The 23994-nt window shown below is 45.7% G+C and overlaps 1 protein-coding gene across 1 annotated transcript in view; it reads right to left on the bottom strand.

Moving 5' to 3' along the window:
- LOC147733678 (transient receptor potential cation channel subfamily M member 7-like) overlaps positions 1 to 23994 on the bottom strand; it is a 1990815-nt gene that overhangs the window by 89276 nt on the left and 1877545 nt on the right. Inside the window, exon 37 of the mRNA XM_086958252.1 lies at positions 21868 to 21919. Coding sequence (XP_086814378.1) covers positions 21868 to 21919 — 52 coding nt within the window. The remainder of the gene's footprint in view (positions 1 to 21867; positions 21920 to 23994) is intronic.

The raw sequence follows: 23994 nt of genomic DNA on the forward strand, positions 1-23994 counted from the left end.
CTGGGGCCTGGGGATAATTCTAAGGTAAGGAATCTGTGGCTAGACGTTTCTATCAGATGACATTTTCCCCGCGCATATGGGCCACTGAACATTTATGTTATGTTATGTTACTATTTGTTTTGTAGAGCGCTCAGCTGCTCCAAAGAGCGTCCCGGCGCTAAAAATCATTACACCAGAATACCAGCGACTAACATAACGTCATAGCGGCACCATGATTAACCAGAACAGCAATTACAGGGCAAAAAGATAAGTTTTAAGTCCCTTCCTAAAAACAGAGAGATCGGTGCACGTCCTCAGACTCAGAGGCAGTGTGTTCCAGAGACGGGGTGCAAGGTAACTAAAGGAACGGCCTCCACAGCGAGCACGCTTCACTGTTGGGACGATAGCCTTGGCCTGGGCCGCAGATCTCAGAGGTCTAGATGGGAGATAGAAATGGACCCTTCTCTGCAGATATTCCGCGCCGAAATTGTGAAGCGCCCTAAAAGCTGTAATTAAGGTCTTAAAAAAGATGCGCTTACGAATCGGCAGCCAATGCAGAGAGACAAGGAGATTGCTGGACCTGGCTCTTCTAGTTAGACCAAAGATTGCTCTGGCTGCAGAATTTTGAACTATCTGCAGACGAGTCAGCAGATATTCAGGCAGACCTAAGTAAAGGATGTTGGCGTAGTCTAGTCGCGAGCCTATTAGTGCTTGCACCGTGATCTTCTTATGCTCAAACGATAGATAGGGCAAAAACTTACGCAACATCCTTAAGATGGCAAAGCACTTCCCAGTCAAGCCAGCAACCTGGGCCTTGAAGGAAAGAGTGTTATCAATCATCATACCCAAATTCTTAGCTGTGGCCGAATCGCTGGCAGGGGGAAACATGGCCGAAGGCCACCATTGCTTCCATCTTGGGTCTGCAGAACAGCCAAAGAACAGTATTTCGGACTTGTCGGAGTTGCATTTGAGGCCATTTTTCCCGAACCATTCAAACACAAACTCCAAACACTTCCGAATAGCTGCTCCATCGAAGTCACATCCCCTGTCACAAGTGAACAGGAGTTGTGTATCATCCGCATAGGATATGATCTGGGCCCCTAGCTCCTCCACCCGTGCCGCCAGAGGCGTAAGGAAGACATTAAAGAGGGAGGGACTAAGTATGGAGTCCTGCGGGACCCCAACTTCAAGCTGCGGCATCAGGGCGGAGAAAGGGGGAGCCCAGATCGTTTGTCTCCGGTCGGCCAAGAAAGACTGAAACCATGCGAACACCGTTCCCCGCATCCCAATCTCCCAGAGTCTAGTTAGGAGGAGGTCGTGGGGAACGGTGTCGAAGGCCGCCGACAAATCGAGCATGATAAGCAGGGCCTTTCCACCCCTGTCGAGGGTTTCCTTCACAGCCTCGGTAACCTCAAGAAGAGCGGTTTCGGTGCTCAGGTTGGACCTAAAACCAGACTGTGACTGATGTAATAGGGAGTTACCCTCTAAAAAGTTGGTAAGGGTGGTGTGCACATATTTTTCAGTAACCTTGGCCAGGGCAGGAAGCAGCGAGATTGGCCTGTAGTTCGAATGCAGTTTGGCATCTGCATTCGGTTTTTTAATGAGGGGAAGAACTAGGGCCTGTTTCCAGGAGGAGGGGACTTTGCCCGAATTCAGAGAAGCATTAATGAGAGGATTGATGATCGGGTTAAGGGCAGGCGCCAGGGTCGCAAGACACTTGGCGGGACAAGGGTCCAGTGGAGATCCAGATTTCAGGCTAGACAGAAGGTCAAGCGAAGCCTGAGGCTCTAAAGGGGGAAAACAGTGCAGGGTGGGGCCCCTATGCGTTGCCGTCGGGCATAACCAAGGGTAGGAGGGGCCGTCGATCGCTGAGCCCATACTCGAGATGTTTTGAGTTCCTTGCAGAGCTGACTGAATAGTGCGGATTTTATTAGTAAAAAATGCTGCAAGCTCCATGATCCAAGGTTCCGAGAAAGCAGACGCAGGAGTACAGCAGGAGGGAGATGTGAATTCTTTAACAATCTTAAAGATCTCTTTACAGGAGCTATCTGCTTCATCGATCCTTTTAGCTAAAAAGGATTTTTTCTCTGAAACGATCTCCATGTGATATTCTTTCACTGCTAGTCTGTAGGACTGTTTAGCAGATGTATCATAGTGCCTCCTCCAAATTCTCTCCAGCCTCTTGCAATGCCTTCTCTTAGCCGCCAAGGCAGCAGAGAACCACGGGGCTGATGCTCTTGCCAGTTCAGATCTAACCTGGCGTGGTGGTGCCAAGGCTTCCAGACGTGCTGTGAGCCAGTTCTGAAAACATACCACATCGTCCTCCAAACTACCTGTGAAAGCACAAGGATGGGTTTCTAAAGCCTGGGTGAGCATGGCCGGGGTGACTTTGTGGAAAGCTCTAGAGCTGCGCGCAGCTAGCCGCTGCGAAATGCGAGCGGCCCCTGGCTGATGTACTAATGTGAAGTCCGCTAGGAAATGGCCAGACCAGAGTACTGGGGCAAGGGAGGTAAGGGCCACCGGAACGGTTGAAAAGATTTGATCTAGAGTATGCCCCTTCTCATGTGTAGGTGACTGCAGGTACCCATGAAGTCCCACTGACGACGTCATATCCAAGAATTTTTGCACTTCAGGATCCTCACCCTTATCCATGTGGATGTTAAAGTCCCTGAGTATTAGGCAATGTTTTGCCCTAAGACTCAGTGTGGAAATAATCGATAGCAAATCCTCCGTGAAGGAGCCAAGAGGAACGGGTGGTCTATAAAGCAAAAGCCCCAAACAAGATTGATGGGGGGATAGGGCCAGAGAGAAGGCAAGGGTTTCACAGCCAGGCAAATCATCCGTCGACAAGATGGTGCACGGGATGTGCCTCTTAATGATAAGTGCCACTCCACCTCCCCTTCCTTTGCATCTATCTCGGCGGAAAATTGCATATGAAGGAGGGATGGCAATAGCCAGATCAGGTTCCGAACCCTCACAGAGCCATGTTTCTGTAAGAAAGAGACAATCTAAGTCATCTTGTGTTAAGAGATTATGGATGTCGAGAGCGTGCTGAGGAAGGGACCTGGTGTTTAACAACGCGCATTTACTACCTAATGAAGGGGGCTCGCCCGAACAGGAATTAATAGGGACCGGCACCCACCCACACGTGGGGCACGTGGTAATATCTCCAGCAGAGTAGGGGATAGCTCGCTGGCATGGAGTCGTGTGTACATTGTAAGACAGAAGGTCATCTCTAGTGTACATGAAGCCGAGAACTAAATGTCAAAACCGAACTCGCTCCCGAGCGCCTTCGGGACGCTGACGGGCGCAGACGGGCTGACTCAGGCGAGACTCCGGCGCAGGGACGGTGCCTCCGCAAACGCGACTGCTAGCGCGGTACACCGCTGTTTCCTTATATCTGGTACACTAGAGCGCTCCCACCACTCTAGTCCCCACTAAAGATGGCCGCCGAGTGCAGGAAAGCCTGACCCCGGTTTGAAGGTCTAACGGCAGCTATCGCCGTGAGAAATGAGCGAAAATGCGTGCAAATGTGCCCAGAGTATGCTGAGTGCAATTACAGATGAAAAATATACAGTTTTAAAATTCGGTAAAAATCAGCAAAAACTATCCGTTTTGTTCACGGAGCGCAGAATACACTACACGTGCTCTGTGCTAGCCCAATGTCAATTCTAGCTGGTACAAAGGTTAGGTCTCGCGAGCGCAGCTACAGGGCTCCTTATATTAATTGACCCAGGAGTGCTGTGGCAGGGATTACAGCCAGTGGTGGGTGCTCAGACTCCGTGGATGAGAACCTTACGGTGTCTGAAACACTGAGGAAAACAAGGGAAAAGCAGGTTTTAACACAAATGGGGGAAATCAACGGGCTACTCACCTTCGGTATCACTGTATCTGTATCTGGTACAGACTCTACCTAGCCACAGATTCCTTAACTTAGAATTATTCCCAGCCTCAGACTGGATCCGTAAATATTTTACAAGCATTAGTCCTGCGTGCCAATGGGTGGCATCGCTCCGCATGGCGTCGTCTGTGTCATCTGAGCCAAAAGTGATGTGCACAGGGCCTACGTAGGCACCAAACCAGCACAGTAATGTCTTATCTGGTTGAGACCATCTAGCAGCAGATTCTTTATTGTAGAATTATCTCCAGCCATCAGATTGGATTTGGAAATTTTTCATGAGCAGTAAGCCTGTGAAGTGACGTGCAAGGTGCCTATATCCGTGACACCCTTGTGCACTCAAATCAGTTTCTTTTTGCAATTTTCCACACCAGGAACGCGGAGCCACGAATAACACTGACCACTGGTGTGGAAAACTAAGGCCCTGAAAGGGGAACAGCCCCGTCCCTAGAAATCTGTTCGCAGAGCGGGGAGAATGGGTGGTTAAGTAAGGAGTACGCAGCTAGTTAGTCTCTACCAGATAAGAAGTTACCAAAGGTAAGTAACTTGTTCATCCGATAGAGACTTGTAGCTGCAGATTCCTTATCCTAGAATAAATACCCATGCAATATCTCCCCGGAGCTAGGTCTGCAAAACTTATTGTAGGAATCTGACTCCCTTTATCGGACAAGCAAACGAGTAAGGGCGGACGAGTGATCGAGTAAAGTAGTCTTAACTGACTTTAAACCTTTCTCCTTCAACTAAAGGATTTTAATTGCAAATTCTGCATTGTTGTTCTGTTTTAAACGTTGCTTACACTTACACTTTTTTTCCTTACCTGGCACTCCCTTTAACTCAAAGTAACCTACAGCCCCACTCCCTGGTCCATGGCGGGTTGTCCCGATTGCGTGGAGGGAGTAGGTGGCAACGAAGGTCCTCACTTCTGGCAGGGGGGCGGAGTCACACGGTCAGCAGTCTAGCTGCTGTACCTACTTAAATCAACGACACGATGTGCAGTGGATGAGTGCATCGGGCTCGCCACAGGTGCGCCACCGTCTGGGCGCGTCCGGTCGGGACCATAACCTTAGACCGTTCTCCCACAGGTACCACCTCCAAACTAAAGATCGTTCAAAACTGTGCAGCTTGCCTTCTTTTCAAGACACCTTACTGGAAATCTGCCAAGCCGGCACTGAAGACTCTTCATTGGCTGCCTATACTGGAGAGAATTACATTTAAGGCTCTATGTATCACTCACAAGTCCTTCTGAGGGAAAAGACCGACAATCAATCAATCCATTGTCACCCCTTACAAATGCCTCCCATCGGCTAACCTTTTGCTCACCATAGTTGCAAAAATAAAGAGAGCAAGAAGCGGCGGGCGTTCATTTTCCCATAACACCGCTAAGCTTTGGAGCGCCCTCCCTCACGACATATGTCGGGAGTTCAACCATTTGCCGTTAAGTAAACTCCTTGAAACATGGCTTTTCCAAGTCCCCACCTGGTAAGCCGTCTTCTCAGTCTGCTGCCACTGATAGCGCAGGGATGCCTTCGCTTAATAAATGTTTTCTCATTCATTCATTCATTTATACTATACCAAAAAGTAGTATAGTATACAGAGTCCAGTGGATCCCCAGAGGCTTGACAGAGGCTAAAGTAGATATTCTTAAGGATCTATTTTGTAGTAGTGTGGGTGACCAGTTAGGCTTATCAGAGGCCAGTGCTAAACATCTGTTGTACACACAGTGGAAATAAAGAACAAGTTACTTACCTTCGGTAACGTTATAGCTGTGAGAAACATTAGTTAGTGATAGATTCCTTTCCTTGGAATTACCCCCAGGCGTCAGACTGGATCCGGAAAGTTTTCGTCAGCAGTACCCCTGCCCCTCGGAAAGTGGTGTCGTACGGCTTCACGTCCGTCTTTGGCGTTGTGGTCGCCGAAATGACATTGCGCAGCTACTTAGATGCCACCCTTGCATGCGGACGTCAGTTCTGTACAAGATTTTCCGCACCAGGAATGCAGAGCGATGCAAGATACTGACCACTGGTGCATTGAAACTAGGGCCCTGAAAGGGATGACCTTAACCCTACAACACAGAAGGGGAGGATGGAATGGGCGGTAAGGAATCTATCACTAACTAATGTTGCTTACAGAAATATTGTTACCGAAGGTAAGTAACTTGTTCATCTGAAAGAAACACGTAGTGATAGATTCCTTACCTTAGAATAGATACGTTCTCCCGCAGGTAAACGCTTTTACTCGCCTGACCTCCTCTACTGCCTAAGGGGGCTGTAAATGAAAGTGTCTCCACTCCTTACCCCCATCCAAGGACAATATGAGCTGCTCCCATTGCTTTTTTAAATTCGGCCCATCTCTTAAAGCCCAGTCCGCCGCTAAGGAACATGCACCTTATAATATGTCACTATTAAATTGTAGGTCTCTACTCAAACATGCTGCTGAAATCTTTATCATATTAGAGGAGGAACCCCCAGACGTTTTGTTTCTAACCGAAACCTGGCTCAACAATGAGTCTGATCCAGTGCTTGTACAAACTCTCCCTCCTGTCTACCTCACCCAGCGGTCAGACCACAGAAGCGGAAAAGGTGGGGGACTGCTATTACATACAAAGACCTGTTTAAATGCTGCATCACAGCTGATTCTCTACCTGAATGTGAGAATCTATCTTTCTTTTTCGATAAGCTTCTCGCCTATCCACACGTTTTCAGGCTTATTAATTTATCGTCCCCTGGAGCTCTTGGACAACTTCTTAAAGCTCTCCCGAAACCACTGCTAATCTTGCTAGGTCGGGGGGAGGAGCTAGCCACGGAGAAAGATGGCTGCGTACTGAGCGTGCTCCTCTCGGACGCCTGAATTATCCTTTAAGAATCCTACATATACAGAAACTCGAAGCCCAGAATCAGTGAGAAATAACTTGTGCAAGCACTGGGTACCTTTATGAGCCGTAAATGCTGACTCTGAAACAAACAACAGTTGCGGAGCGGCCTCTGGCAAACTTGGGCCCTGAACAGAGAAAGTGAAACTGGAGCTGCGGGCTAAAGTGGGAGGTTAGACCGCGACGCACAGCACGTAACGCGGCCGTGCAGTGCGGTCACGAGCGGTTCAATTGCGACTTTGACTCCTGTAAAGTACAGATAAATCAGGAAACCGAGGTTGTAGGTTGTAAGCTGGTATTTATTTCAAGTTAAGTAGTTAAATAGAGAACCCCACCAGGAGCAGTATGATCTCTGCTCAGCCCGTACTCCAACTCCTACTGTAACTGACCTTCATCTAACATTCTAACATTCTACCATTCTACACTCTATACTCACGTGCACAGGCTGAGCAGTACTCTACAACTTCTCCCTTCTTAACAATGAAAAGAAGGCTTCATAAAATCATAACGATAAGTTACCATACAAAGTATTATGCTAAATATAAATATAATTAAGAACATTTATATAATAAATGTATTGCAAAAACATATGAAGAGGTGGATTGAAATTGATAAAACTATTTTCAGAAAACACAAAGAAGAGTGTAGAAGCGTGAAAGCAAAGCATGAGCTAAGAAAGAGAAACACTGGAGTAACACACTAAAACGAAAAGGCAACACAAACCCCTCTTCTCCCTTTTACAGAAACAATAGCTGAGCTAAGTGAGTAAGATGTAGAAGATAAGTAAAGAAATAGAGGAGACAAGGAGTGGAAAAAGCAAAAGCCACCAGGGCACACTGATTGGCCAGACCAGAGTGAAGGTAGGCTGAATATAGAAAAAGAATAACAAGTGCAGAATATAGATGACAAATACCATATAAAAGAAATAAAAACATGCATGCAAAATGTGGACATATCACATAAAGGAAGCAAAAGACGCATGCACGCAAAATGTACCTACCACATAAAGGAAGGAAGGGATGCATGCACGCAGAATGTGGACATAACACATAAAGAAGCAAGAGATGCGTGCAAGATGTGGAGGTACAACATGAAACGTAATCATTCTCCCGCATAGCAAGATGGAGAGAAAGGCATGGGAGGTACCCACACGGCACATATAAAAACATAGCTTAATAAATAGGTGTGACTATATAATCATTGGATGATTATTAAACATCTTAGAGACAACCAATTTTAAGATAAACCTTCCTCCTTCAAATGTCTCTTTTAAAATTTAAAACAAACTCCCAAATTTTAAAACACACGGCACCTATGAAATTCTAAACATTCTCCCTCAAAACACGTTGGAGAGAAAGGCGTGGGAGGTACCCACACGGCACATATGAAATTTAAAACAAATACCCTCAAACCAAGTCGGTAAGAAGATAACACACCTCTTGAAAGTAAGAACATGCATAGCTTAATAAATTGGTGTGACAATATAATCGTATGATGATTATTAAACATTTTAGAGACAACCGTTAAACCTTCCTCCTTCAAATGTCACTTTAACACGTTAACATTGTCTACAAGAACATACATAGCATAGCATAAATTTCAAAAAGAGTGCACCGATGAATGCATTTGCATTGGTGTGTTTAAAAATGCATTTGCACTGGATACTAACTATCAAATTATTCCATTTTATACATGCCTGTATACGAATCACGAAAGGCTAAAAGTAAAATACTTATTGAAATCACTGTAAAATTCAAATCATTAAGAACTTATGAATAATGTAACTGTAAATATAATGCAAGTGTAGAGCAGATAAGGGTAATAGCATCTTCATAATAGAGGTAGCACTTCACGGAACTTTAAACGTCTGCATTATCATTCTGCAATTCACATAAGTATATAAATTTATCATCAAAGTGCAATGATGGAAAATAACCATTAGGTGGCAGTGTTGTGACAAATAAAAGTATTGTACTTTGATAAACAGCAGATCGAGGTGATGAGTTTCCAGAGAATCCGTGGAATGCAAGACTGGGGAAAAGGGCGTCAGAGTAATGACGGAAACCGAATGAAAAGAAGGTTTGATGGTCTCGAATATATTCTGCAGTTTGTTTATTGTGTATGAGGCTTAAAGTTCTGTTCAATAAAAATGAATGAACTGCAGCTCGTGTATTTCCTTGAAGGAGTGCTCTCAAGCGTGAAGAGAATCCAATGATTGATGAGCTGTCACTGGTGTTATCTATGTTCAGGAGTGAGTGAGGTTAAATTGCTCTCGGAGACTTTGAAAACTGAAGAACAATTGCAGAGCAAGTATTTCCTTGAGCTCGTGAACTTCAAATTGTATGCGATAAAGTTAATCGTATTTCATGTTCATAAATTGCGCGTTGCTGGGCAACAGTTTAACAATGCCTGAACACTTCCTGAAAGATGGAGGCACGCACAGGATTACGTGATGACGTGCAAGAGAAGTCGTCACAGTGTAAGTAAGGTTTGATGTGTGGAGATGCCTCGCGCTGACTTCGAAAGAGGCAAACATCAACGGTAAGAGCGCGAGTAATATCTATCTCACGTTAAACACTTGACACATTGCTGCTGAAGAAAATGTAAAACTGCGCCCCTTCAAGTTTAATTTTAGCCGCTTTCAAAAATACACCTCACTGCCCTCGAGAAACTCTTTTTTCGGCAATAAAAGTGCTGTTTCAAACTATTACAGCTTTAAAGTTCACATAAACGCTGCTATGAAAATAACTGGCACTTACTTCTAGGGCGACCGGTGAGAGGTCACTGGTGGGGTTCTGGGTGCCAGTTCGCTTGATCTGTTTTGAAGGTTTCTTGCTGCAAAGTTCCTTTTCTTAAGTTTCTAAATTCAATCAGTTTTTTTTTTAAACAAAAGTCTTCTTTGAAATTGACACGGAGGTCCGTTTAAAACCCGTCGCCAGATGTAAAGTACAGATAAATCAGGAAACCGAGGTTGTAGGTTGTAAGCTGGTATTTATTTCAAGTTAAGTAGTTAAATAGAGAACCCCACCAGGAGCAGTATGATCTCTGCTCAGCCCGTACTCCAACTCCTACTGTAACTGACCTTCATCTAACATTCTAACATTCTACCATTCTACACTCTATACTCACGTGCACAGGCTGAGCAGTACTCTACAACTCCGAGGAGGCCTGGCGGCGATTGAACAGTGGCGACCTGACCCCGGAACGCTGCTGCGGTGTATGTGGCAGAGGCGAGGCATACGGTTGGACCGAGAGAGAGCGGGACACACATAAGAGGCAAACCGGTGGACTACATCGTGCAGACATATCAACAACGCATGGGCCTGAAGTGTTGATCATCTGCCGTGCCCGCTGCAGCAGTCGGCTCTTACAAAACCAGACTGGAGGAAACTGCACGGCGAAAAGTGTGAGTCACCCGGTCCGTGTTGGTCGTGCTGCACCGAGCAGGAGCGCCACGCTTGGAGAGGGCAAACGGTGCGGCAAGAGACACGGGCCCCATCACGGAGCTACAAGGAGGGTGCTTCATGGTGCATGGCGAGTGGGCCTGGTCGTGGGAAAGAAACTGAGTGCCTGATCACGTGGACCTCTCTAGTAAGCAGGATGGTGTCCTATGTGACTGACTAGCAGGAGAAGTGTGGACCAGTTACTAACGTCCCCTGCTGAGATTTGAGTCTTCGGACCCTCGGGATTTCAGGGATCTATTTCTGCTCCTCCAACCCTGACATTAAGAAACACCTACTGAGGTCACCATAAACTCCACTACATAGGGGCAGCGCAGAGCCAGAGTCTGAAGGTGAGCTGGGCAATTTCAGGCAGGGGAAGCGGGGTGTCCTCAGGCAGGCAGCTCTGAAATAATAACCTGCATGTTCCACAGTGGTGGGGCGAGGAAATGAGCGACTTGTCAGTGTAACCAGGTGGTCAACCTATAGCTTCAACTTGCACGTGAACTAAGAGCAGCGCCGGGGGTCTATGCTCGGCGGAGGGTTGATGTGGAGCTGTGTATCTGCCTGCTAGGCACGCAACACGTCCTACATACGACGAACTCGCACTGCTGTGATTTCTGTGTAGAATATCCCAATGTGCCTCCATTTAAAAGCTACTATTCCCTATATAGCCTACATTCTAGATAAGAGATACCTGCACCATGGGTAAGATGGACGGCAATCAGCCCAAAATAACCTTTGAACAGATGAAAAAACAACTGGATCACGGAGCGGACAACCAAACATCGACGCAATCAATGGTTGGGGCGATGGACAGAGTAACAAATGATGGCATACAATCTATGTTCACCACGATCCAAGCCGCATTGACAAATATCGATGGCAAAATAGATTCGCTGACGTACAGAGTAGACAGGATGTTTGAACACATAGACAAACACACAGAAAGAATAGATATGACAGAGCGCAGAATATCCGAAGCTGAAGACAATCAGGTGCAGATGGACTCGAACAGGCCAAGATGGAGAAACACCTAGCGGCCATAGCTGCGAAAGTGGAGGACTTGAAAGCGGAGTCCCGAAGAAACAACATTCCCCTAACGGGCGTATCGGAAATGACGAACACAGGACCAACGGGACAATCTGTGGAACAACTGCTCATGTCCCTGCTGGGACGAGAAACGTTCTCCGAAATATTCAAAGTCAAGAGAGCGCACAGATCGTTGAAACCGAGACCACCGACTGGCTCAAGACCAAGACCGATCATAGCAAGAATCTGAAACTAAAGGGACAGGGATGCGGCGCTTTGGAAGGCCAGAGAATTGGGCAAATGGAACCATGAAGGAATGGATATCTACCTCTACCCTGACTTCACAGTATCTGTTCAAGAAGCGAGGAAGAGGTTCGGCGTAGAGAAACAAAAACTGAGAGACTTAATGCCCAAGTTACTACTTGTGTAACGATATATCTGTAAAAGACATTAGTTAGTGATAGATTCCTTACCTTAGAATATCCCCAGGCGTCGGACTGGATCCGTAAATTTTTTCGTAGCAATACCCCTGCGCGTCGGTAGGCGTCGTCCGTGGCTCCGCGTCCGTCGCCGGCGTCGTTAGCGCCGGAATGACGTCGGAGTACTTAGACGCCGCCCATGCGCGCTGACGTCAGTTCTGATACACCGCTTTTCCGCGCCAGATACGCAGAGCCATGATAGAACCAACACTGGTGCCATGAAACTAGGGTCCTGAAAGGGGATGACCTTAACCCTAGATATCGGTTCGCATAACGGGGAGGATGGGTGGGTCGGTAAGGAATCTACCACTAACTAATGTCTCTTACAGATATATCGTTACACAAGTAGTAACTTGTGCATCTGAAAGAGACACGTTAGGGATAGATTCCTTACGTTAGAATTGATACCCCAGCAATACCAACCCCGGTGGTGGGTCTGCGAACCAATAATCACACCAGAAAGTCCTGGAGGACGGAACGGCCAAATAAGCCATCCCTCCGGACTTGACTGTCCAGGCAGTAGTGTCTTGCAAACGTGTGCAGCGCGGCCCACGTAGCTGCCTGGCAAATGTCCTGCAAGGGCACTCCTCGGCCCAGGGCAGCTGTTGTCGCCGTGGCTCGAGTGGAATGAGCCCGCAATCAAGCAGGGGGCTCCTTTTTGGCCAAGGAGTAACAAGCCTGGATACACAAGATGGACGACCGCGAGATGGTCCTCTTGTGCACCGCCTTTCCCTTCTTCGCGCCCACGTAATCAACAAAGTTGGTCGTCCACCCGGGAATTGGCGTGTGCGATCTAGGTAATAAGAGAGCACACATTTTGGGTCCAGAGGGTGGAGCCTTTCTTCCTCTTTCGAGGGATGCGGAGGCGGAAAGAAGGTGGGCAAGGTGATGGACTGCCCGATATGAAAGGCTGTAACCACCTTGGGCAGGAAAGAAGGACGAGTTCTCAAGACAACTTTATCCGGGTGGACAGAGAGGAAAGGAGGTTTAGAAGATAGAGCCTGGAGCTCACTCACCCTCCTGGCAGAGGTGATGGCAACCAGGAATGCAGTCTTAAGAGTCAGAAGACGAAGAGGGCAATTGTGAAGTGGCTCGAAAGGAGCGCACATCAAATAGGTTAGAACAAGGTTCAAGTCCCACTGAGGCATCACGAAAGTCGGAGGAAACATTTGCGTGATGTCTTTCAAGAATCTGTTAACAATAGGGGACTTGAAAAGAGAAGGCTGATTAGGAACCCTCAAGAAGGCTGAGCTGGCAGAGAGGTAGCCTTTGATAGTGACCAGAGCAGAGCACTGCTGGGCCAAAGAAAGAAGGAACAGAAGAACTTCTGAAAGAGAGGCAGAAAGGGGATCCACTGCCTTTGCTGTGCACCATGCCACAAATGTATTCCACCTGCAGGCGTATACCAAGTTAGTGGAGGGACGCCTTGCTGCCAGAATTACATCACAGACTTCAGGAGGCAAGTCAAGGAGTCAACTACAGCCGCCCAATCTGCACTCAAGGAGGTGGAGACTCGACAGGTTCGGGTGGAGGACCGTCCCCTGCTGCTGCGACAGAAGATCCTCCCGAAGAGGCAGTCGGATCGTGGTATCGATCGTCATACTGAGAAGCCTGGGATACCAAACTCTTCGAGCCCAGTCCGGAGCCACAAGAATGACTTGGGCGCGGTCGCGCTTGATCTTCTTTAGCACTCTGGGCAGAAGTGGGATAGGCAGAAAGGTGTACAACAGACCGCAACTCCACTAGCGATGAAAAGCGTCGCCTAGCGAGTACCGCCTTAGAAATTCCAACGCGCAGAAAAGCTGACATTGCGCGTTCTCTTAAGTGGCAAATAAATCTAACCAAGGCTCTCCCCACTGTCGAAAGAGACCTTGCGCCTCGTCCGAGTGAAGATGCCATTCATGATCCATCATGCGCCTGCGGCTGAGTTTTTCCGCCCTGGTGTTCAGTGAACCTGCCAGGTGTTGAACCACCAGGGAAATGCCCTGCTGTTCGAGCCATGTTCAGAGGCGCAGATCCTCCTGACACAGGGTCCACGACCCCACCCCGCCCTGTTTGTTGCAGTACCACATGGCGGTGGTGTTGTCTGTGAACACCTGCACCACTTTCCCTTTAACAGAGGGAAGGAATGCCTTCAGTGCAAGTCAGATAACCTGAGACCACAGTGGCGTAGGCAGGCTCTACAAAGATCGTGTCTCCGGCCTAGGACTCCTTGGTGGCCTTCAGCCCATGACCCTTGCACTCAGAGTCCAACAGTTTCACGCTCTCCATATTCTTCAGTGTCATGCCGGGGGCACCCTTCCAGTGAGGCAGAAGGCCTGTAGCTGTGGCTGACTCTCAATCACGCCTGCTATCTCAGCAGTCAGCACCTTACATTCACGCAGGCGAGCACTATAATGGACTTGCACGCCCTCTCTACCCATTTCTACCACAGCCTGCATCAAGCCTCCCCAGCGAGACAGGACTTGGAGGGTTATACTGTGAATTAAAAGCAAACTTTAACCAGGGGTGGCAGGACTGGTTCTAGCACATTCGCCGTCCAGCTGTAAGCGAACTATGCAAGCCATGCGCTGCTTGTGAAATTATGAATTACTGTTATCGTTACAGTGACATCTGTTCTCCTCCTGGAAGGTAGAAGCGCTGCAGCAGGTGTGTTTTTAGCAACTAGTCGTTTCTGCGTGTCAGGAGTCAACAGCTGAATAGTGGTAACCATCAACAAGTTACAGTCAAGCGGACGTGAAAGCAAAATGAAAACAGCTTAAGAATAAGAGCACATGGACTCTCCTGACATCAGTGCCGATACCATGCCAATGTCGAAAGGCTTACATTGCATTTGAAAACAAGGCACGCAAGGGGCAATACTCCGTGGGAGTGAACTTCTCGGAAAAGATGGAACATGCACCCACCAGTAACCATTTCCAGGCTAATGTTTTTTAATGACACAGTCAAAAGCCAATCCAAAGAGGTGGGAGGAGTCAGACCCCACAAAGTACTGACAACAGATCGCCTAACAGTGCAAGCGCTGTAGGCTCGACCTAAAAAAGATTTCTCAAGGCTCCTTATTAACTCACTCTTCAACTTTTTTAATTAGAAGCCATAAGAGCTCTACTGAGAACTTCCAGCATACACCACCAATATGTTTCTGACACAACTAACATGAAAGTCTTCTACCAAGAAAATACCAGTCAAATGGAAATAGAACAAGCATTTGCAATAGGTCTCGCATTTACGCGAGTTTAAGCTATTGGCATTGTAAATGACAATGCCTTTTATTTATGTTTTAAAAACCAGAACAAAAATAAAAGGCATTATTATTTACAATGCCAACAGCTCAAACTGCGTAATTGGGAGACATATTGCATTGCAAATGCTTGTTTTATTGAATCAACTTTCCACATTCCCACCCATTCAGACCGCCATTAAACATAGCAAACTTTATAGTAGGTGCTGAATGTGGCTGAATGTAGTAAAACATACAGAGCTGCTGACTTTGGGGCTGGAGATCAAGGTTCTTATCTCGGTGTCAGCTCCGAGGTGTAACAAATGAAATACTAATTCAAATTAAACAACATCACAACAGGAAATGAAACAATGCTGTATTTGTAAATAGTTGAACTTAGATACTCGGGTAAACAAAAGCTGTTCGAAACTGAGACGCTCGGGTAAACAAAAGCAGTTAATGAATGCTGTGTCATGAGGAAGCATTATGATGCCATTGCGATGCAAAGGAGCTGAGCTAGACGCCTGTTGGGACGACCAAAAGAAACAATTTGTGAAATTGCCATGGGGCGGAAAGACAGAGAATGGAGGATAAACACCATTGAAATGCCATAATTTCAGAATTCCATAGGTACCAGCCCATGGCAATTCCTGGACGAGCCGCAAACTAAAATAAGAGACAACAATAGGTCTTGCAGACAGTACATGCGCTGTCTAGGCTCGACCTAAAAATCAATGCTGGGATAACCCAACACTACAAAAAACTGAATGCCCTTCAAACTGAGTTACTACTCATTGCTCCTCCCTCTTCTGCCATTCTGATAAAACATAGCAGGGCACAACAGAATTTACTGACTAAACAGACCAAAGTTCCAAATCTCATGGATTAACCTTAGACAAACAGCTTTACATCTAAAGTTGCATTAAAATAAGGTTAAAAAAATGTTTAGTTATTACAGGGATTAACCCTCTTTCTTGAACAGGATCTTAATGGACAAGTTACTTTCCTTCAGCTATGCCTTTTTTGGTAGAGACTATCTAACTGCAGATTCCTCACCTTAGAACATCCTTCAGACGACAGACTGGATCCAGAAAACTTTTAAGCAGTACCTTTGAACACCGGGAAATGGCGCTCAAAACTCTGTACTGATATCGTTGCCAGATGCCCATATAGGCACCACCACGTTCGTGGACATCCTGACAGCAGTTGCTATCATGACTCATGCCAGCAGGCACAGAGACAACATCAGATTAGTCATTACAAGTCTACAAATTCCTAGATTGAGATCTTTTAAGGGAAAACAGTCCAGTTCTCAGAATATGGGGGATTAAAGGGTAGGTGAGGAATCTGCAGTTAGATAGAGTATCTACCGGAAAAGGCATTACCAAAGGTAAGTAACTTACTCTTCTGATAAAGACAGACTTTTAACCACATATACCTAATCTTAGTATAAATACTAGAGCAGCACGCATTAGGAGGTTGGTCTGTAAACTGGTGCAAAGGAAAGTCATGCAACACCGAACAAGCAAAATGCTGTTGTTCCTGACCTGGAGATCCAGACAGTGTTGCTTCGTGAACATATGGAGGGACGCCCACATAACAGCCTGACAAATATCCATAACAGGCACTCTGGGTACCAATACAATGGTAGCAGCCTTGGCTCTGGTCAAATGAGCCCACAAGCCTTCAGAAGGCTACTTCTTTACAAGTGCATTAAAGATATTTAAACAGAGCAAGATCCAGCAAGAAATGGTTCTTTTCTGCACCGCCTTTCCTTCCTTCTCTCCCATGAATCGGAGAAAGAGTTGATTGTCCATACGGTGCAGTCAGGTACGATTGATAAAAAAAGGGCTCTCTTTGGATCCAGGTGATGAAGTTGTTCCTCTCATTAGAGGGGGGAAATGGAGCGAAGAATGTCGGAAGGGCGATAGCTTGCCTGACGTGAAGGAGAGTCACTACTTCAGGCAAAAAGGAGATATGAGTTCAAAAGACCAACTTGTCTGGAGAGAAGGTAGTGTACAAAGGGTTCACAGAGAAAGGCTGAAGCATGATCACCCTGTAGCAGATGTTATGGCTCCCAAGAAGACTTTTGCAGTGTGAGCAATCAGAGTACAGCTATGCATGGGACCGAATGGAAAACACATGAGGAAAGTCAAAACTAAATTCAGATCTCACTGGGACATAATGAAAGTTGAAGGGGGAAACAAACGCTGAAGCCCCTTAAGGAATTGCTTCCCAACTAGTGATTTGAACAGGTTAGACTGGTCTGGTAACCTTAGGAAGACTGAAAGGTATTCTTCAGCAGTGCCCAAACCAAGACCTAGCTGAGCTAAAGATAACAGAAACAACAAAACCTCTGTCAGCTTGGCATGAAAGGGTCGACCTGATGGGTCGTGCACCAATATCACACATTTGTCCCAACTGCAGGTAAATACAGATTTAGTAGAGAAACGCCTGGTTGCCATGGTAAGATCCATGACTTCAGGAGTGAGGTCAAATGTACTCAACTGCCACCACTTAATCTCCATTTATGGAGGTGGGGGTGGGCAGGTTTGGGTGTGGGTCCCTGCACTGCTGCTGCAACTAGAGATACCCCCAAAGGGGCAGAGTGATTGGAGGACAGACGCTCAAGCTCAGGAGTTTGGGATATCATAATCTCTGTGCCCAATTTGGGGCACCAGGATCATTCGGGCCAGGTTTGCCCTGATCTTCTTGAGAACGTGGGGCAGAAGTGGCATTTGTGGAAACGCATAAAGTAGTATTGAGTTCGACACTGCATGGGATGAGTGTCCTAGTGGCCTATGGACCTCTCAGCGGCCTTTGATCGTGTCAACAGACAGAAGCTATGGGCCCTGATGATCTGGGGGTGGATCAAGGGTTAGTTGACACATTGAAGGCATTACACTGGGAGACCACAGCTTCTGTCCGTTATAACAAAGAAGGAATGAAGACAGAGCCATTTCCTTGTACAAGCGGTGTCCAGCAGGGCTGTATATTAGCTCCTTTTTTATTTTTATTGTATATTAATAGTTTGGACCGAGAACTTATGAAGTTGGGAGTAGACTCCCCCCCAAATAGGCCCCGTCCTCTTGTATGCGGACGACCAAGTGTTGCTAGCCCGCACCCCACTGGGTTTACAAAAGTTAATTGATGGTTTTGTCAACTTCATGAATTCACTGGATCTCTCAGCTAACCTGGATAAGTCCTTTGTTATGTCCACAGGTACAAACACCAAAAAGGACTTTTCACATAGCATAGGACCACATAGACTAGGAAGAGTTAAGTCCTTCTCTTATCTAGGCGTGCTTTTCGATGAGAAACTGGAATTCAGAAACCTGGCCGAAAAACATGTAGTCAAACTGGTGGCCTCAACGGGTGCCATAATGGCATATGGGAGGAGGCTAGGCAGATGGTCACCGGAACAGATTCTGAACTTATATAGAGCGGTTTCTTGCTCCAAGGTGTCATACGGGGCAGAAGTCTGGGGCTGCAAAATCAATCATGTGCACCAGATACAGGGTGACTAAAAATTTTTTTTTAAAAGACTATTAAAGGCTCCTTAGAGCACACCCTCATACATAACACACATGGAACTGGGCGAGCCATATATTGAGGATAGAATTATGGTTCGAACCATCCTGGCCTGGATAAAGATCTGGACTAATCCAGAGGCCGGCCTCAGCAGACAGATCATTAGGGATTGCCTGAGCCGGGACAGAGGGGGACAAATCCCATGGCTCAAATATGTAAAAGACACTATGGAAGAAATTGGTTGCAAGAATTTGTTCTCTGAGCCGGAGTCCACGACCAACCTGAATAAAACCTTGGTCAAAAAACTTTTTACTGACTGGGCATCCGTCAGAAGGGCCCACGTTGAAACCGGGAAAACATCCTTTGTGGCCCATAGTTTACTAAAAACAACGCCTGGAATGGAACCATACCTAGCGGTGATGCACAATGCGCAGGAAAGATTCTATATGACTAGGTTCCGACTGAATCTCCTTCACCATTTACTGGCTGTTCCTGCAGGCTTCACACGCTCGGTAGAGTTGAAGGGTACCTGCGGCTGCGACACTAGGTCTCCGCAGGATACCCTTCACTTTGTTTTATTATGTCCTTTTTACTCAGTTCCCAGACAGAAGTTTTTAGTAAGGATCTTGAAAAATAAAAAACTGAGACATGCTAAAGCAGCCCTCCTTTTTCTGCAAAAAGCCTCAGACCCATATACTCTGTTATGTATTATAAGTTTTATTAAGGTGGCCATGAGATTAAGGAATACCAGACCACATTAATTCATAGACTGAATAAATGTCTGTATAGGATCCCCAATGATCTAATGTTCATTTCGCCCCCTTTTAGACCTATTTTTATTGCTCTTAAAATGTCATCTTAAAATATGCTTTTTAAATATTGTATGTATGTATTTTCATGTTCTTTAATGGTATCTTTTTAAGTACCGAATAAAGATATTTGACAAGAGTGTCCTGGTGAGAGCTGCCCTGGAAACTGCAATGCGCAGAAGTGCTGACATTGTGCCTTCTCTGCAGTGGAGAACAGATTGAGTAAAGGTTCTCCCTATTCATGGGAGAGACCTTGTGCCACCTCCGGTTGCAACTGCCATTCATGAGCCATCCGGCATAGACAGCCGAGCTCGTCTGCCCAGAAGCTCAGAAGTCTCACCAGGTGCTGTACAACCAAGAAAATTGCCTTGCACTTCAGGGTCGCCCACAAGCAAGGGGACTCCTAGAAGATTGTCTAAGACCCCATCCCACCCTGCTGGCTGCATTAAAACATAGCAGTGGTGTTGTCTGCTAACACCTGAACTAGCCGTGCTCAAATGGACGGGAGGAAGGCTTTCAACACCAAGTGGATGGCTCTTAACTGCAACAAATTGATCTACAGCTGAGCCACCTGCCGCTGACCCAATTGTAGTCCTGTAGCCACCACTGCAGATCTTTCCCTGTGTCCTTTCAAATCTAAACAATGTCAGAGAAGTCCACTGTATTTTGTTGCCACTGGGACTTTAGAGCCCACTGCAAAGTCCGCAGATGCAACATGGTGTGCTTGACCAGAAGGATGCAGGAGGCTCTTAGTCCCATCAGCCTTAGAGTCGACATCACTAAGATCCACGACTAAGCCTGAAAAATCAGGATCATAGCCAGAATGTAACGGGGTCTCTTTTCTGGAGGAAAGGCCTGAAAGTAAACTGGCTTCAGAATGGCTCTGATGAAAGGGAGCGTCTGGGAAAGAGTCATATGTGATTTCGGCACATCGATACTAAACCCCAACAATGTCAGGATGTTTGCTATGACTGCACGGGGCGAGGCCACCTTCAACTGCCTGTCGTAGAGGCATGGAGAAGACTGGGATCCCTTACTTCTGCATATGGGCTGCCACCACTGCCATCACCTTCGTGGGGCAGAATCCACATCTTTTGCCACAGAAAGAAAGGCACCGGTGGTGCCTATATGGGCCCATGCAAATCACATCTATTGCTGACAACTTCGGCTAGGAGCGCCGGTAGCCACTTTTCAGTGTGTAGAGGTACTGTTTCAAAGTTTTCCGGATCCAGCCTGACACCTGGGGGAATATTCTACGGTGAGAAATCTGTGGTTAGAAGACTGTCAGAATAAGTGATACAATCCTTGACTTTTTACTAGACTAGCCTTTCGGAAGGCCATTCTCACAGGGATTCCAATAATTCACCTAGCTTTCTTGAAGGCAGCTCTCTAAGCGGCTGATTGCCTTAGATCTGGTAGCAAAAAGATTTTAACAAACTAATACTGTACTCTTCTCTCTATAGTGGCTTCCCACTGGAGGCTGATATACAAATTGGCAGGCATGGCCCATAAAATTCTTCGGTCCAAAAAGCTTCACTACCTGGCACAGAAACTAAAGTTCTCAAGTGGCTCATACTGCCTTCACAGCACTGATTATCTACTTTTGAAAAACCATTCATTTTCCAAAAACACCTCCTCAATCAGTCTTTCTGTAACTGCTCTCACATGATAAGGGTAAGTCGCATTGTCATGTTTGAGACCAAGTGGCGATAGTCAATGTAACCTTTGTGCTTTTTATCATGTGGCAGTATGGAGAGGGGGAGTCATCTGAACATTTGTATTATAACTCTCAGCTAAAGCTGCATTCACCTTTATCTTCATCTTCTACAGGAATATAGCGGACACATGTATGAGATTTTGCAAAAACTTTGAGGGTGACTAACGCGGACATGCACGCAGTGCATCTCAAATAGTGCCCCAAGATCAGCAAATGGTAGGATATATTTTCAATCAGGAATTAAATCCTTCTAGTGAAAGACCAGCATTGTAGGAATAAATATTCAGCTAAAGGTATGCCTGAGGACAAAAGACATAATTTGCAAGAAATACTTAAAACATAAGATAATGGAACAATCTGAATGGTCTGGATAAAAAGATCTAAAAAATGCATGTAAATGGTACGTAAAAGGATCAGTCGTTTATAGATCAGGAGAAAGCAGGAAAAAACATTGGCAGTGCACTGCATTGCATGACCTTTCTTTCGAGAGCTTCTCTCTAAATGCGTAGTGTTTGTTTGGCACTTATTAATGTGTTTCTTGAGACTGTGATTCTATTTTCTGCACTTGTCGGTCACAGATAGAAAATTTAAGACGTATTTATTTTACAAACTATTAAATATATGCTCGTAGATTATACATGGCTGTGTGGAAGAATTTTAAAGCGAGCAATCTGTAGAGTATCCTACACTGTATTAATATGTCTTAGGGTGCATTTGAGCACAAACTGTATTTAGCTAATTAATCTTTCACTTGACACAAATCTGCAAGTTGAAATCACTTTAAAAATAGAATTTTGGAAAGAGAAACATAAGTCAAAGAACAATTTGATTACTGTTTGTGAACACACTTCATAAGCAGCAGCAGTGATAGAAGTGTCAAATAATAATCTTACCTCTTTTCGCCAGCTTTTATCACAGATGGATCTGTTAAATTTTCGCCAACACCTGTGCATAAACATATATATTATTGGGAGTTGCTATTTCATGATGGTAATTTATGTATCTGAAGAAGTCCATATGAAACTGCATCACTCTAGGTATGAGTTATACCAAAATTAGAAGTGAAATAGTGCCCAACACTCGTATGCTGTTCACACGGATGCTCACCTTGTCCCACAAAAAAGCACCAATCACTTTCTGGCATGCAATAATTAATACTGTGCCTGCAGGATTTATCCTTATTACGTAAGACATCATCCTAACCTCTCAGGTTCCAGAATTCCACCTCTACATTTTTCATCAAGGATGCTAGCTAAAGTGAAAATTGCCATTCAAGAATATTCATTCACTTATAAATGTATTGATAGTTTGAATTTATTTTTCCATTATCAAACATACAAGCATAAAAACATTTTAAGACAAATACAGGCATTATGTAATAAAAAATCTTAAATATTTGAAAACACAAATAAAAACTCACATCAAAAAGTTAAAATTAAGTAAAAGAACATGCAAATAGCACATCATTTCATAAAATAGCTGATACTTTACATCTGATTGCCCAAGCTATGTGGAAAAATATAATAAACAACCTCCAAGGTCATGCAATTAAAATCAGATAAGGAAAAGCAAATGGGGACATAATTTCAAACAATATCAAATTAACAAGTGTGTACAAAAATGTAGAAACCACCACAACCACAATCGAAGAGGTGTCGCTTTTGAATATCCTATATGCTTCTCCTCTAGTGGGTAAGCTCAAAGCTCTGCACACTGGAGCAATAATGTGGACCTCGGTTTTAAATAGAGTGGCCATAAAAACAAAAGATGCTCCTCACTTTGATGTGTGAAAAATTCAGAACCCCGGTCTTCCTCCAACTGACGGTAAAGGTTGCTAGGGGAAGAGACCCATACCTAAATTGGAGGTACAGGGACCAGGCCCAAACTGTGTGGATGAAATCCGGGAATTCCTTAGTCTTGCACACTGATTTTGAAAGAGAAAGGCGCCTGTTAGATTCCCATGTTAGGATCAGTGGTCTCTGCATCTTGTCACCTTCTCTTTTATGCCTAAAACAGTACAAATGCAAAGTTCTATGGACTCAACAAGACTGGATAAGATGAAGCTTCATCAACAGGTTCAGTGAGTGTCAGAGAATGCCATTAGGCAAAGTTAACAAGTTATTTACCTTCGGTAACAATATATCTGTAAGAAAAAGGTTAGTTACGAATTCCTTACCTTATTATTACCCCCAGGCGTCGGGCCGAATCCGCAAGCTTTTCTTAAGCAGTACCTCTGCGCTTCGAAAGGTGTGTTCGTCGTCGTGGTCACCGGGATGACGTTGCAGGAGCTGCATAGACTCCGCCCTCGTGCGCTGATGTCTGTTCTGTACACGACTTTCCGCTCCAGAATCGTAGAGCCATGCAAAACACTGACCACTGGTGCACAAAACTATTTCCTGAAAGGAAGTCCTTAACACTAGAAGTCAGTTTTCAAAATGAGGAGGATGGGTGGGGCTATAAGGAATCTATAACTCACCTATGTTTCTTACATATATATGGTTACTTAAGGTAAGTAACTTGTTCATCTGAAAGAAACAGTTAGTTAAAGATTCCGTACCTTAAAATAGATACCCCAGCAATACTGGAGGCGGTCTGCAAACTAAGTTCACACCAGAAAGTCCTGCAGAACAGAACGGCCAAAGAAGCAGTCTCTCCGGACTTGGCTGGCCAGACAGTAGTGTTTGGTGTCTGTGTGCAGCGATGCCCAGGTAGCCGCCTGACAGATGTTATTAAGAGGGACTCCCCGTACCAAAGCAGTAGTATCTGGTGTCGCCCTTGTGGAATTTGCACGCAGCCCCACTTGAGGCTCCTTCTTTGCCAAATAATAGCAAGCTTTGATGCACAGAACGACCCACCTGGAGCTGGTCTGGTTTGTGCATGGCCCGACCTCTCTTAGCACCCATGTAACCAACAAAGAGTTGGTCGTCCACCCGGAATTGTTTGGTGCGATCCAAGTAGAAGGAAAACGCATGTTTTGGATCCTGACGGTGGAGCCTCTCTTCCTCTTTTGAAGGGTGCGG

The sequence above is a fragment of the Lissotriton vulgaris genome, chromosome 2_1 (assembly GCF_964263255.1).
Source record: "Lissotriton vulgaris chromosome 2_1, aLisVul1.2, whole genome shotgun sequence".
NCBI lineage: Eukaryota > Metazoa > Chordata > Amphibia > Caudata > Salamandridae > Lissotriton > Lissotriton vulgaris.